The sequence below is a fragment of the Pan paniscus genome, chromosome 9 (assembly GCF_029289425.2).
Source record: "Pan paniscus chromosome 9, NHGRI_mPanPan1-v2.0_pri, whole genome shotgun sequence".
In the NCBI taxonomy this organism is placed as follows: domain Eukaryota; kingdom Metazoa; phylum Chordata; class Mammalia; order Primates; family Hominidae; genus Pan; species Pan paniscus.
Window position 1 is genome coordinate 88222402 of NC_073258.2, and position 13967 is coordinate 88236368.

Consider the following 13967-nt stretch of genomic DNA (forward strand, 5'->3'; position numbering starts at 1 on the left):
CTGTTGCCACCTGTCAGTGACTTCTTTTGAGTTCTCATCCTATTTATATTCTTTATTTTGTGGAGAATAGTGCCCGGCATGTAGACACCATTAAATGTTTACTGAATAAATTAATAAAGGATGAACAGATCTATCAGGGAAGAGAACACATGAGCACTGTACAGAAAGCATTGAAGAGTAAATATCATTTAAAAAGCAGAAATAAAATGCTACTGAATTTACAGAAAAGTACTACTACTTGAAGCTGGGATTTGGAGCAAAACTGTGAGGGAAAGGGAAGGGCTGACCCTTAACATCATTATGAAAAATGTGACATCGTTTGAGCTCTGAAGGGAGTATTAGGATTCAGAAAGGTTGTAGGCAGGGAGCACAATGGTCAACTATGTTATTAATGCTGAGGTTTTTTCTTTATAACTCTTGTCTTATGCTTGTTTTGCAGACAATGTATTTCAAAGGCATTGAAGCAGGGAAGGTTCCCTATTTTCCTCATGCAGATACTATCATCTATTCCATCTCTACAGCAATTTGCTTCCAGGCAGTAAGTATAACTTTTTGAAATGAGAAATTGAATGATTCCTGTTTCTAATGTATGTTAATCAAATGGGGAAAAACAAACTCTGGGAACATTTCTATTTACAGTATTACATTTTAAGCTTCTTTTTTGTTTTGTTTTGTTTTTTTTCAGCAAGATAGCTTACAAGCTTCTAATCATTAATGTTAACCTAATGCGCTAGGTCCTTTTTATGAGTACACCAATTTTTAGGTTTTAATAGAGTACAATTTATAAGTAAATTATTATTCCAGTACCTTGGGAAGAATGCCCCAATTTAATTATCCTTCCCTTTGATTAAAAAAAAAGGATAATAGGGATATGCTGATAATAGGCATAAATATAAATAATTGCATTTCTCCAATATTATTCAGAAGGAGGATGGGGAAGAACTAGTTTCATATAAGCATTGTTCAATCTCTAAATTCTGTAACCATTATTATTGACATTAATGGTGTTAGGGCTGTTGTAAAATTTTTGGGAAAACTTTTATTTGCTCTTTCTCATAAAATGCTGCCAGCTTGAAAAACTCATTAAAACTAATGAAGTATCAATATCTCAGTAAATGCTTCCTGATAATGACTATTCACTTAATTATTATTTCAAAAGCAACTTTTTTTTTTTTTTGAGATGGAATTTTGCTCTTGTCCAGGCTGGAGTGCAATGGCATGATCTCAGCTCACTGCAACCTCTGCCTCCTGGGTTCAAGTGATTCTCCTGCCTCAGCCTCCCAAGTAGCTGGGATTACAGGCATGCACCACCACGCCTGGCTAATTTTTGTATTTTCAGTAGAGACGGGTTTTCTCCATGTTGGTTAGGCTGGTCTCGAGCTCCTGATCTCAGGTGATCTGCCCGCCTCGGCCTCCCCAAGTGCTGAGATTACAGGTGTGAGCCACCGTGCCCAGCCAAAAGCAACATTTTTATTTGAAGGCATATTTACAAAAATTCTTGATAGTTACCAACTTAAACATCAATACACCTTTGTGTATTTCATCACTTTCAGTTTTCATTTATATTTACTAAAAGAATTCTCAAATTTAATATTCTTAGGCTGTCATGGAAGTTCAGACTTTGAGACCATCTTACTGGAAGTTCCTTTTAAGACTCACCAAGGGCAAGTAAGTGACTATGCAGTTTTCTTAAAAATATTATGAGTAGTTTTATCTTTTTGAGGGAATATTCTTTCAGTGGTAAAGTAGGTATTTATATATAAATAAAATATGAGCAACTTAACTAAGAATAACATGGGGCGTTTTTTGAGTGAGCATTATTCTGACTATTCTTTTCCCTATATTATTGTAGATGTTTTAAGTGGTCTAGATTAATATCATGTTGATTTGCTAACTACTAATTAGCTGCTACATAAATACTTAAGTCTGACTATTTGAATCACTGTCCATTTCTTTTTGATTAAAAATATTAAACAGATTCATTAAAGATCATCTCCACATAATTAACTGATTTCCATTTTGGAAATAGTCATATTGTATTGCTTCTTGTTGTAAGTATATGTTCCTCTACCTTACATATCATTTTTGCTTTGTTTTGTTTTCTCCCCTGATCTTAATCTAATTCTTTGGGACGCATTTTGACCTAATAGAAAGAGCATGGGCATTGGAGTCAGACAGACCTAAGTTTGATTCCAGCTCTGCTACCTTCAGCTGTGTTACTATGGAAAATTATTTACCCTCGTGAGCCTAAGTTTTTTTCGGTCTACAATGAAACAATAATGCATACATTGTATGGTTGTAGGAAAATTAAGATGCTTATAGTAGCGCTGGGTAAATTGCATGTATTAATTACTATCATTATTAATAATAATAGCAAATACTAGTATAGTGCTGACAATGTCCAACATATGGTTTTAAGAGGCACACATACAATATCCATGTATACATAAATATGCATTTAATCCTTAAATCCTAACTGTAAGAGTTAGGTTCTATTATTATCCCTGTTTTACATATGAGGAAACTAGAATGTACAAAGGGGTTAGATAGCTTGCCAGAGTCACTCAGTAAATGAAGGAGCTGGAACATAAACCAGGCAGTCTGGCTTCAGAACTTTCCCTCTTATCCATGTCACTGTAGATCCTTTATATTGTTATTGTTTAATCATTTTTTGTCATTTAGTTTTCTGCACATTAATAAGTTTTACTAGTTGATTATTTTGGAAGGGAACTTACTTTGGAAAAGTACTGAAAGTCACATTTATAGGCTCTCAGAATAATGCTGGCCAATGATTCAAAACTAATTTCATTCAGCTGTTTTCTCCAGAAAGGAAATGCTTGTGAATAAGCACAGAGACCCAGAAGGTCTATCCTGTACATTAGCTAAATTTGTGTGTTTAAAAAATGTTATATATCTTAGGTTAGGTAATGGATAACATTAGGGTATGTTTTTACTGTGTTGTGTCTATTAAACATTTGAAAACCTATATGCTGTTTGCCTTTTAGTCATTAAATGTTTGCACATTTGAATGTGTTTTCATTTGATTGTGAGACATTAAGGTGTCAATTATGAGAGAAATTACTTTTAATGCTTTTGCCTCATTGGTAATGTTAGCTCATTTATTGTTTAGTTTCCTGTGAATTCATTCATCATAAAAATAATAATGAACCTAATTTTCTATTTGATACAGTCTAGTGGAAAGAATTCTAGAAGGGTTTAAAATAATGGTTGTAATCTCTGCGGTTTCAGATCTGGGGATTATCTCTTTAATCCTTAATCCTAACTGGATTATCTCTTTAAATAAAATATGAGACAGTGTATCTCGAAGAAGAGCCTTCATGTGACTTGAATCTGCCATTGAATTTAGATCCTTTGCCACGTTAGCCTTTTCTGCTTTCCCATCCCACAAAAGATAAGTCAACTAAAATGAATTATTTTATTTTATAAACTATATTAATACTTGTTTACTGTATTCTTTGTTTTACAGATTTGCTGTCATGAACCGAAAAGTCCTTGATGTTTTTGGTACTGGTGCATCTAAACACTTTCAGGATTTCATCCCCAGGTTGGATCCAAGATACACAACTGTAACACCAGAGTTGCCCACAGAGTTTTCCTGAAGATGACTGTAATTTATTAATGTGACTAAATGTTTCATCTTGAAGAGTTAATTATGTTGAACACAAAGGAGGGGGCCCAAGCTTGAACTTCAGTGTTATTTCAGTTAGAGATACTCTTTTCATTTGTTTTGTTTTTCTTATGAATCAGAAATTCAGAAGCTTTTTAGGAAGATGTTGCTTAATAATTAAGCTTCCTCCATAGCCAGAATAAGATTCTGGATCACTGTAGTGACTGACATTATTATATATTATTGATCAAATTATGTCCACAAGCAATATTATATAATCTACATAGAAGTGTAATAACAAACAAGAGTACACTTAAAATTACTTTAAAAGATGTCTTTAGTTCATTCCAATATAATTCTTGATTAAAATTAGGATTATTTCTACATTTTAGGATTTACAAAGGATCACGGGTACATGGATTTGGTCTATATATTTTTTTAAAGTTTTGAATTGGTATCTGTAGTAGTGGAATGTTATAGATTTGAAGTAACTCTCCACGGACAGTGCTGCTTTCGTGTAGAGCAATTTAATTGGAGAAGTGGCCATTCTTACTTCAGGGATGCAAAGATGGGTCTCATACCATTTGGATAAATGTCGTGGTATCCATGCTTTTTTTCAACTAATAACATCATCTCTCTTCATGACCAGTTAATTGGGCTATTTGGCAGCCCAGTGAACCTATGTGCTAATGGCAAGTTAGGGGCAAATGGAAATGGACACATCTGATAAAGTTGAAATGTATGTTTTAATCTTTCACAGAAGTATTACACTTGAATATTTAAAAACAAAACTTTTAAACTTCCTATAGGTTTATGATGTTTGTTTTCATTTATATGGACATAATCCTTCATAGCTCAGTTTATATGCCATTGTTGTATTAGAAGGGATCAAAATCCTATGGAACAAAGTAGTCTTGGCAAGTTGGCAGTTTGTGTCCTCTCAGCTGTTTAACTTATGTAATGGATGTTTTGCACCTGAAAACACTGTAAAAATCCAGTGGTTGTTTAAAAAGTCCATTTGTCACTAATTCCATTCAGGTTCTCCAACCTTCTTGAATATCATTGTCACCATTTTTACTGTTAGAATAAAGAGGTGACACCATAAAGTCCTGCTGATAATGAGAGTAGTTCAGGACAGCTGTGATTGAAATATGGTCACTATTTACAGTTTTTCAGGGAAAAGTTATACTTTTCTATGTTAATAAAGAGCTGAAGTGGTCTACAGTTAATGTAACATGTAGGGATGATGATATTTTTAAAATACATTTTGTTGCTAAAAAGTTTTTAGGCCAGTGCAAATTATGCAGTAGAACTTGTGTTGCAAAAGGAATTATAACCCATACTTTAAAAATGCTTAATCCCTCATATTCAATTTCATCAAGCCTTGTATACTTCTGCTTAAATGTAATTCAATCCTTGGTTGTTACGGCAAACAGAAACCCACCAAAAAGACAGACTCTGGTACCATGGTAACAGAGCCACTTTATCATTTGGTCAAAATTTGGCATTATGATTAGTTTTATAGAACTGACCTGTTTATTTGGCAATGCTGTTAAAGAATCATTTTGGTTTCAGACTTCAAAGTTGATTAATAAATTTAATCTTAACTTTTTATTCACTGGAATCAAAATGATGGTTGGTACTGTGTTTACTGTTTAAAATGAAGTACTAAAGCCCTGGGAACTGCACCTCATTTTCTTTATCCAGAAATTGTGCTTATATATTTTCCTGTCAGGTTTAAAAAGATGTTTTAATTCATAAATTATTGTTTTCATTGACATTAAAAGACTGTGATATTGAAAGATGAATTACGAAATTTGCTGAGATTGTTTAGTAAAATTTTGCTGGTCAAAAAGGTGTATTTCTACAATTTACTTTTTCATTTTTATAAATTGCAGTCATTTTTTTAAATTTTATGTAAAATGTAAAATGAAATAGCTATCATGAAGCAGAATACAATGATGAATGTATAGGTTGAGTGAATAACCAATTTGCAGGGGTGGATTGAGAAGTCCAGTTTGATTTCATTGGGACAGACTGCAAAGTGTAGTTGTTTGAGCAAACACAAAGAAACTTTGTGTTTTTGAAGACAATCAGAATGATTACCTTTCTACCTCTAACTAATCAGGTATTGATTGACAACTTTTTGGCATTATAAATAAAGTAAAATAGATCTCTGCATTCCAAAATATGTTTTTTAAGTTTATTTATATCCTGAAGAAATGGTAAGTTTTCACTGGAACTGATTACAGTAAACAATAATATATCCCCTTAGTCTTTCTGACGTTTTTATATAGATTGAGATTGAAAAACCGTGCATTTGGGGCAGTGGTATTATGGTCATTTCGTTGCTATTTTCTGTTTTAATAAAATCCTAGAACTAGTAGCAACCGAGTAAAGATTGAGTTTGCAAGATAACAGATTGTCTCAAATCTATTCAATTCTCAACAGTTTTTCATCAAATAATTTCAGGATCCATTTTATTACTCATTTTTGAAGTAACACCTTTGGTTTAGTTTTATTTTCCCATAAATTCTGCTTTTGCTTCTGTAACTTTTTTCTTGAACTATAAGCATAGTCATCACTCAGTTGATATCTAGTTTATTTTTTGCCTTCATTCATTGTTTAGTCAGTTGTTATTTAATTTAGAATTTTATATTTTTTTGGCTCTCAGATTTTATAATGAACTTTTATTAGACTGAACATGTATGTTTTTGATGGAATCCAAACTGAGCAAATGTCACACAGTATTTTCTTGTTGTGCTCGAGTGTTCATGTCCTTGTAGATTGTATCTAGGCTAACATTTCATTTAGTTGTTAATGCTGACGTAATTGTTTCCTGCTTATATTTTATCATATCCCTGAGCTTCTGTGTGCTCTACATTTCATAGGTAATGAAAAGCAATGTCCTTTACTCTCAGGGAGCTTCGTCCACTTGCCTGTGTCACAACCTCTCCCTTGGTGCTAATTAGGAAGCTTCTTGTGGGACTGAAGGGAACTGACCACTGGAGCAATGGCCCAAATGCTGTTTTTGGAGCAGAGAAATTATTAGCCCAGAGATTCCTTAAATTCTCCGTGCGATTTATTTTTTTATTTTTTGAGTTGAGGTCTAGCTCTGCTGCCCGGGTTGGAGTACAGTGGTGCAATCATAGCTCATTGAAACCTCAAATTCCTTGGTTCAAGCAATTATTTCCCCTCAGTCTCTAATAGCTGGGACAACAGGCATGTGCCACCATGCCTGGCTAATATTTATTTTATTTATTTATTTTTGTAGAAACAAGGTGTTGCTATGTTGTCCAAGCTGGTCTTAAACTCCTGGCCTCAAGTCATCCTCTTGGATTGGCCTCCCGGGACTCTGGGATTCCAGGTGTGAGCCACGGTACCTAGCCATATTTTTATTTGTATGAGTATTAAGTAGTTTGACACAGCAACAAAGTTTCCCAAAGGCAAAAGTATACATTTCTTACTAAGATATCTTATAAACATTCTCTCTCCTAACACCTCCTTCTAGTAATCATTTTCACATAGTAGAATACTTCACTCAGCTGAAAATGAGTGGCCAAGAAAAAAATACAAGAAAAGGAATAAGAAGTGATTATTTTCTTTAGGGCTGCACTTTGAATGTGATGAGTAATAAGGTTACCTTCATTGTGGAGGTGATGTTTACAGTTGCCTCCAGCCCTTTACTATTGGTGCTGAAGCCACCATTGGTGCCAGCTCTATAATTTCTTCTTCTTGTGGAATTAACAAAGAAAGGAGTGTCAAGGACTGAGATGACCCTCAGATTGGGGTGCTGTCTTAGATTCTAGGGCTTTGTAGTACTATGTTTCTGTTTAAAGTAGTGGCCTCAGGTGACTTTGTAATAGCCCTGTAGTTGCAAAAAGGGTAACTACAAAGAAATGAAACTTACTCTAGTGTGTGTGACTTCTGGAAACCGAAGTGGGGCAGTAAGTTGGCCATGATATAGCTAGTGTCATAGGACTACAGCAGAGTAGTGAGTGAATGGCCTTAAGCTTACAGCTGTGGTGAATAAGAATGTGTGCTATTTTACACACAGAAGAAAATGATTGACTTTTGGTTGGAGGAAAGAATTTATATCTGGTCTTTTGGAAATTATTCTGTTGCTGTTTTATGTGGGCTCTCTCTCTCTCCCTCTCTCTCTCTCTCTCTCTGTCTGTCTCTCTTGCTGCTCCCTCTCCCTGCCACCTTGTCCATTCTCTGCTTGCTGGTGTTACTTTATGTTAACTAGTCTCCTTGGACTTCATTGCAACCTTTTAAGCCAGCCGTTCAAGTGAGAGGCTCTGGAGTGATCATAACGGTGATAACAATGGAGTAAACATTTCCAGAGACACTGATTTTTTTTTATATGCTCTGTTTTTCTTAGGCAGGATGATGTAGAAGATAATTGCACAGATATGGAAGGAGATGTTTCTCTGTATGTGAAGCCTTTAAATCCAGAACAATTAATTTCTTCTCTTCTTAAAACCCCGTAACATCACTTGACTCTGGAATTTCCTATTTTCTTTTACTTTCTCCATTTTTTTTCCATCTGTCCCTCCTACGAATATGTTTTACATGAAATAATGTATTGGGTTTTATCTTTTGTCCCAGCAGACCTGAAAATCCCAGTATATTACCACAGACACACATACCATCTGGTCAACAACAGGGACATCAGGGCCAAGAGCAGTTTATACTTCTTTCTTTAGCTCACAAACTACTATAGCTTGCCTGTTCAGTTTTTTTTTTTTTTTTTAATATTCAGTTTTGTGCCATACTCTCCCCCACCCCCAGCCTGCTGCCTCTGCAGAGCATAACATTCTAATCTTGTCAGACCGTGGATAATAGGATGTTCCCTGGTCTTGGCATAGAGGCCATAGGCATACAACATGCTTTATCTGCCTTGCTTAGACTCAGCATCCCTTTCTGTCTTGAGAGATTCAGGCTTCCATAAAGTAGACCTGTAGACCTATGTTGGCTGAGGTCACCCTGCATTACTACTTTCCTCCATCCCTGAACTAGGACCAGTTAATTTTCGAAGTCTAGTTCTTCAATGTCTATTAAACTTTTTCCAGTAGTTAATCGATCTCTTAAATTAATTTTCTTTTCAGATTATTTTTGGTCACCTAAGAGGACCCTGAAGCTATAGTGCCAAAGGTTTAAAGCATGAAGTACATCCTGTGGTTGGTCATTATGGGGTTGGATGCCAAAAGGAATGGGAGAGAAGAGACTATAAACATATTTTAAGCCTTATCTCTTTTCTCCTATTCTTTTCTTTACCTTTCCTGGCCCGTGCTTTCCTGCCATATCTTTGCTATGTATTTCTTCATCTTGAGCTCTCAAGGGAAAAAACAGAAGTCCTTATTTTTCTATTTATTTCAGGGAAAATTGAAGGTAAATAATATCTGCAAAGCTTCAGGAAGAAATTCAGTTCCATCTGAATCTGAGTCGGCTGTTTTTGATAGCCTGTCACTGCTCAGGGATAGCACTAAGGCTCTCTTCAGAACCAAAGGGCAGGATAAATAAATCTATGAAACTAGAGGCATCATTGAATCATCTGAGGACCTTTTTTTTTTTTCCCACTAAAACGCTTCCTATAACTTGGATTAAAATTCAAAAATGGGATTGCAGTCATTGTTAATTGCTCAACTAGTGGCAGTTTTTCCTTGCTGAGGGAACACTGATGTTGTTTAAGACAGTTACATGCCTAGCCCCAGGGATGAATCATAATTGTTCTAGGCCTTTCATGTCTTTCCTTTCTTCTTGTCCAGATACTTTTCCAACCAGCCTTTACTCGGAGGTGTCCATATGACCCTGTTTTGGCCAATAAAATGTAATGGAAAATCTGGGAAACACTTGGGAAAAATCTTCCCTCTCTGCTTAAAGGAAAGTTCTTTTTACTTCTTTTTCTCTTGTTCAAGGTATTAGTATTAGTCAGTAGGGTCTGAATCTGTGGCAGCAATCTTGCAGACATGAAATGAAAAGTACAAACATGAAAAACCAGCATATTAAAGATGCCAGGTCAGAAAAATAGAAAGAACCTGCTTCTGTGAGCCACTGAATGGTGCCATTAACCATCTGCATTTGAGCATTTTGAGAAAATAAACCTCTATTTCTTAAAGTTCTGTATCAGTCAGGGTTTCCCAGAGAGGCAGAACAATAGGGATAGAGAGATACATAGAGAGAGATATGAGAGGGATAGAGAGAGACACAGAGAGAGATATGAGAGGGGATTAAGGGAGTTGGCTCATGTGATTGTGGAGGCTGAGAAACCCCACCACAGGCCATTCATAACCTGGAGACCTTGGGATGCTGGTGGTCTGGCTCAGTACAAGTCCAAAAGCCTTGGAACCAGGGAAACTGATGGTGTAATTCTCAGTCCAAGGCTGAATTTTCAAGTCTGAGAACCTGGGGGTGGGATGGGGGAGTGATAGTTTAAGTCCTGGAGTCCCAAGGTTAGAGGATCTGGGGTCCTAATGTCCACGGGCAGTTGGAGAAGAGTGTATCCCTGCTGCAGGGGAGAAAGAGAAGCCAATTCTCCTTTCTTCTGTTTTTATTCTACCCAGGCCTCCAGTGGATTGGAGGTGCCTGCCCATATTGAGGGCAGATCTTCTCTGCCTAGTCCACGCTAACTCATATGCCAATCTCCTCTGGAAACACCCTCACAGACACACCCCAAAATAATGCCTTACCAGTTCTCTAGATATTCCTTAATCCAGTCAAGTTGATGCCTAAAATTAACCATCACAGGCTTTATGGCTCTATCACCCAAGAATTCTGTTACTTTCGGCTGAAAACATTTCTAATGGACATATTCCAATTCTGTATAGATCAGATCTCAGTTTCATTTCCCATTGTATACTTCTCTCTCTTGATTTAGAATTCTCTTTTTCTCCACTCTTCTGTGTATGCTAAAATACTGTCAATCTCGTCTTTGAAGGTTTTGCTCATCTTTAAAAAATCTTAGTTGATTATGTTTTATGTGTCATTTAATTAAGGAATGAATTTACTTATTTTTATTTCAGTAGCTTTTGGGGTACAAGTGGTTTTTGGTTGCATGGATGAATTGTATAGTGGTGAAGTCTGAAATTTTAGTGCACCTGTCACTGGAATAGTGTGCATTGTACCCAATATATAGTTTTTTATTCCTTCCCCTTCTGAGTCTCCATAGTCCATTATATCACTCTGTATACCCTTGTGTATCCATAGCTTAGCTCCCACTTACAGTTGAGAACATACAGAATTTGATTTTCTATTCCGGAGTTACTTTACTTAGAATAATGGCCTCCAGCTCCATCCAAGATGCTGCAAAAGACATTATTTCATCTTTTATTTTTTATGGCTGAGTAGTATTCCATGGTGCATATATACCACATTTTCTTTATCCACTCATTGGTCTATGGGCACTTTGGTTGATTCCATATCTTTGCAATTGTGAACTGTGTTAACAATAAAAATATATATACGAGTGTCTTTTATGGTAGATCTCCTTTTAGTTCTTTAAGACACCTCCATACTGTTGTCTATAGAGGTTGTACTAATTTACATTCCCACCAGCAGTGTATAAGTGAGACAGGGTCTCACTCTGTCACCCAGGTTGGAGTGCAATGGCATGATCATGGCTCACTGTGGCCTTGACGTCCCAGGCTTAAGTAATCCTTCCACCTCAGCTTCCCTGGTAGCTGGGACTACGGGCACATGCCACCATGCCTGATTAATTTTGTTTTTGTTTTTGTTTTTTGTAGAGACAGGGGTCTCACTGTGTTGCCTAGGCTGGTCTTGAACTCTTACACTCAAGCAATCCTCCCTCCTAAGCCTCCCAAAGTTCTCCAGTTATAGGCGTGGGCCACTGTGCCTGGCCTTATAAGTGTCATTTTTAAAACATTGGTTTTTAACCATATAGAAATAAATCTAAAAAGAGCCTGCAAAACAAAACATCCTTTAAACATGTTTAAGTAGATAGAATATCTGAAATTCTGGATTTTTCAGTCACTTCATTATTATGCCGTGGCAGCCAAGTAATCCTTAACTTCAGTTGGATGAACTAAACTTCCTAAATACAGCTTCATTGCAGATTCCAACTTCTATGTTATCTTCTGTCATTTGCCTTTTAACACTTTCCTTTAGGGTTAAGATGGCTATATGAATGGGATTTTAAGTTTCAGATCTTCATTGTATCTTCTCTCAAAGAAAGTTTTCCCAGTCACACAGTTCTTTCCCATTGCTGTGGCATTCAAAGAAAGCTCCAGATGGATCTGCCTGAGTAAATATGTCTGTCCCCCACAACCACAAATAGGTAGAAAGACTCCAAATGGACAAATACCACCAGACTCGGTGTATTCTTGGATCTCAGAAGCTAATTTCTCTACCAGCTGAGTTGTGGGAATGGGTTCTTGGTAAACAGGATAGTATTGCTCAGCTAGCTTTTGAACTCCATGCACAAGCATTCTGTAATCTGCACCCATGCCACTATACACCAAACCTGTATGTTTGGTAATTGGTTCCACTCTGTGTACACTTTGCTCATCATATAGAATAGATTTCTGCTCTTCTCAGTTGCTAATACCATGCCATTTGCTGCTTTAACTCCCACTGAAAGGGCTTTTCCAGCTAGAGCAGCCAAAGCCTATTCAATATGGACAAATTTACTAGACAGGCCCAATGTAGTCAGCGAGAAGCTGTAACTAAGTTCCTCCATCTTTATCCAGATAACCCTTTTCTCTCTGTCTTAGTGCAGCAGTTTGCTAATACCCCCAATAAAGCACATTTCATTTGATTCTGATTAACTATGTATTCATCTGTTGCTCTTTTAGGTTGTGGTATATATTTGAAGAGCAAAGACTACAGCTTATCCTCCATCTGAGTGTATGTCAGGCCTTTATAAAGGGAGTGGAGTTAGGATGGGAGGTGGTGTTCTCAGCAGCTGCTTGTTGGATGCCTGCTAACTTTATGGAGTCTGCAGACCAAAAATTCACACTTAATTTTTCCTATAAAAGTCTGGAAAATATTATTCTTACAAATGATTTTGTAAATACTGCAGGAAATTGGCTCCTACTACTATCCCAGCAGCTATTGAAGCCAGTTTGGCTTCAGGTCCTAGACAAATGATTTGTCATCTGTTTCATTTGTTTGTTTTTTTTCCTGACAGAGCTGGAATTCTGGATTGTTCCCCACTTTAAAAACTTCAAAATCCAAACCAGAAGTAGACAGGACAGGACACGAGGCTCCCCCTTCCCACTTAGTTTCACAGAGTGAAAAATCACAGGCAGTTTGCCCAGAATTATATTTTATGTCTGGCCTTTCAATAGCATATTAAGGTAAAAAAAAAATTGTTGCTGTTGTTTTTCTATAACAGATAGGGTCTTAGACATTTGAGAGAGGAAAAGGGTTGGAATCACTCTTATCAATATAGGTAGGGCTCTAACAAATAGCTTCTGATACTCATTTTTAGAGGAAAGAGAAGGACACTAAAATTTAAGAGGTGTGCCTCTGATATGTGGTAAATTGTTTATATCTCACTCAATCCTCACACCTTATCAGGTAGGTATTATTAGTTCTGTTTTATCAGCTAGGGAACTGGGAATCAAAAAGTGTGGTAATTTACCCAAGGTAACAATACTGGAATTTGAACTCAGATCTCCAAGAGTTGAAAGTTTAAGTAGCATCGTTACTCACTTCCCTTAAAATTAATCATTTAACACTGAAATAAAAACCCTTGCCTCCCAAAGTGGTTGATGTTTACTTTCAGCTTAACTAAAAGAATAGGAACAAGATTTACCTTTTCATCCGAAACAACTAAAAGACCTGACAATACTGTATGTAATAAAACAATAGTTTTCAGACACTAGTCATGAAGCAGTGAAGGGCAACAATCCTGAAAGAAGGAACACAAATGAGTTGTGTTTTATGATTCCCCTAGCTGATATCTGGAGAGAGATTCCAGATTGCAGCCTAAGGAAAGAGAACTAAGAGAGAAACCAGAGATTTCTCTGAGTTGAGGGAACAGAGGTGGGAGTCCAGAGAGGCTAAAGTCGATGAAGTTCATAAGGCAGAGTACAAAAGAGGAGAGAGCTGCACAGAAAAAAGGCTTGCAGATCTCAAGAGCGTCCCCCTTGAGACATAAGCTGAGTACTTCGGCATGCATGGGAAAATTACCAAGGTTGGAGAAAGAACCACCTGAAAGGAGCAGAGGGAGCAATCATTGGAGTTCACACAAGGAAGCGAGTAGTTTGTGTTCCTGCTAGCCAGAGTAGAACAATTCATTTTACAAAGGGTGCTGGATAGAGTAGTCAGGAAAATAGAGCCTCATAGGGGAGCAAAATTAACCCTAGACTAAAGG

The 13967-nt window shown here is 36.6% G+C and overlaps 1 protein-coding gene and 1 pseudogene across 6 annotated transcripts in view; one reads left to right on the plus strand and one right to left on the minus strand.

The window, feature by feature from the left end:
• The window catches only part of TMEM135 (transmembrane protein 135), a 273828-nt gene extending 268011 nt beyond the window's left edge, over window positions 1-5817 (plus strand). For all 6 annotated transcript variants that reach the window (XM_055093835.2, XM_003832984.5, XM_003832983.5 and 3 more), the window contains 3 exons: window positions 440-538; window positions 1601-1668; window positions 3488-5817. In XM_055093835.2, the coding sequence (XP_054949810.1) occupies window positions 440-538; window positions 1601-1668; window positions 3488-3620 (300 nt within the window). In that variant the 3' untranslated portion in view covers window positions 3621-5817. The remainder of the gene's footprint in view (window positions 1-439; window positions 539-1600; window positions 1669-3487) is intronic.
• A 5811-nt stretch (window positions 5818-11628) lies between these two features.
• Window positions 11629-12326, minus strand: LOC100991486 (proteasome subunit alpha type-2-like; annotated as a pseudogene).
• Between the last annotated feature and the right edge of the window lie 1641 nt (window positions 12327-13967).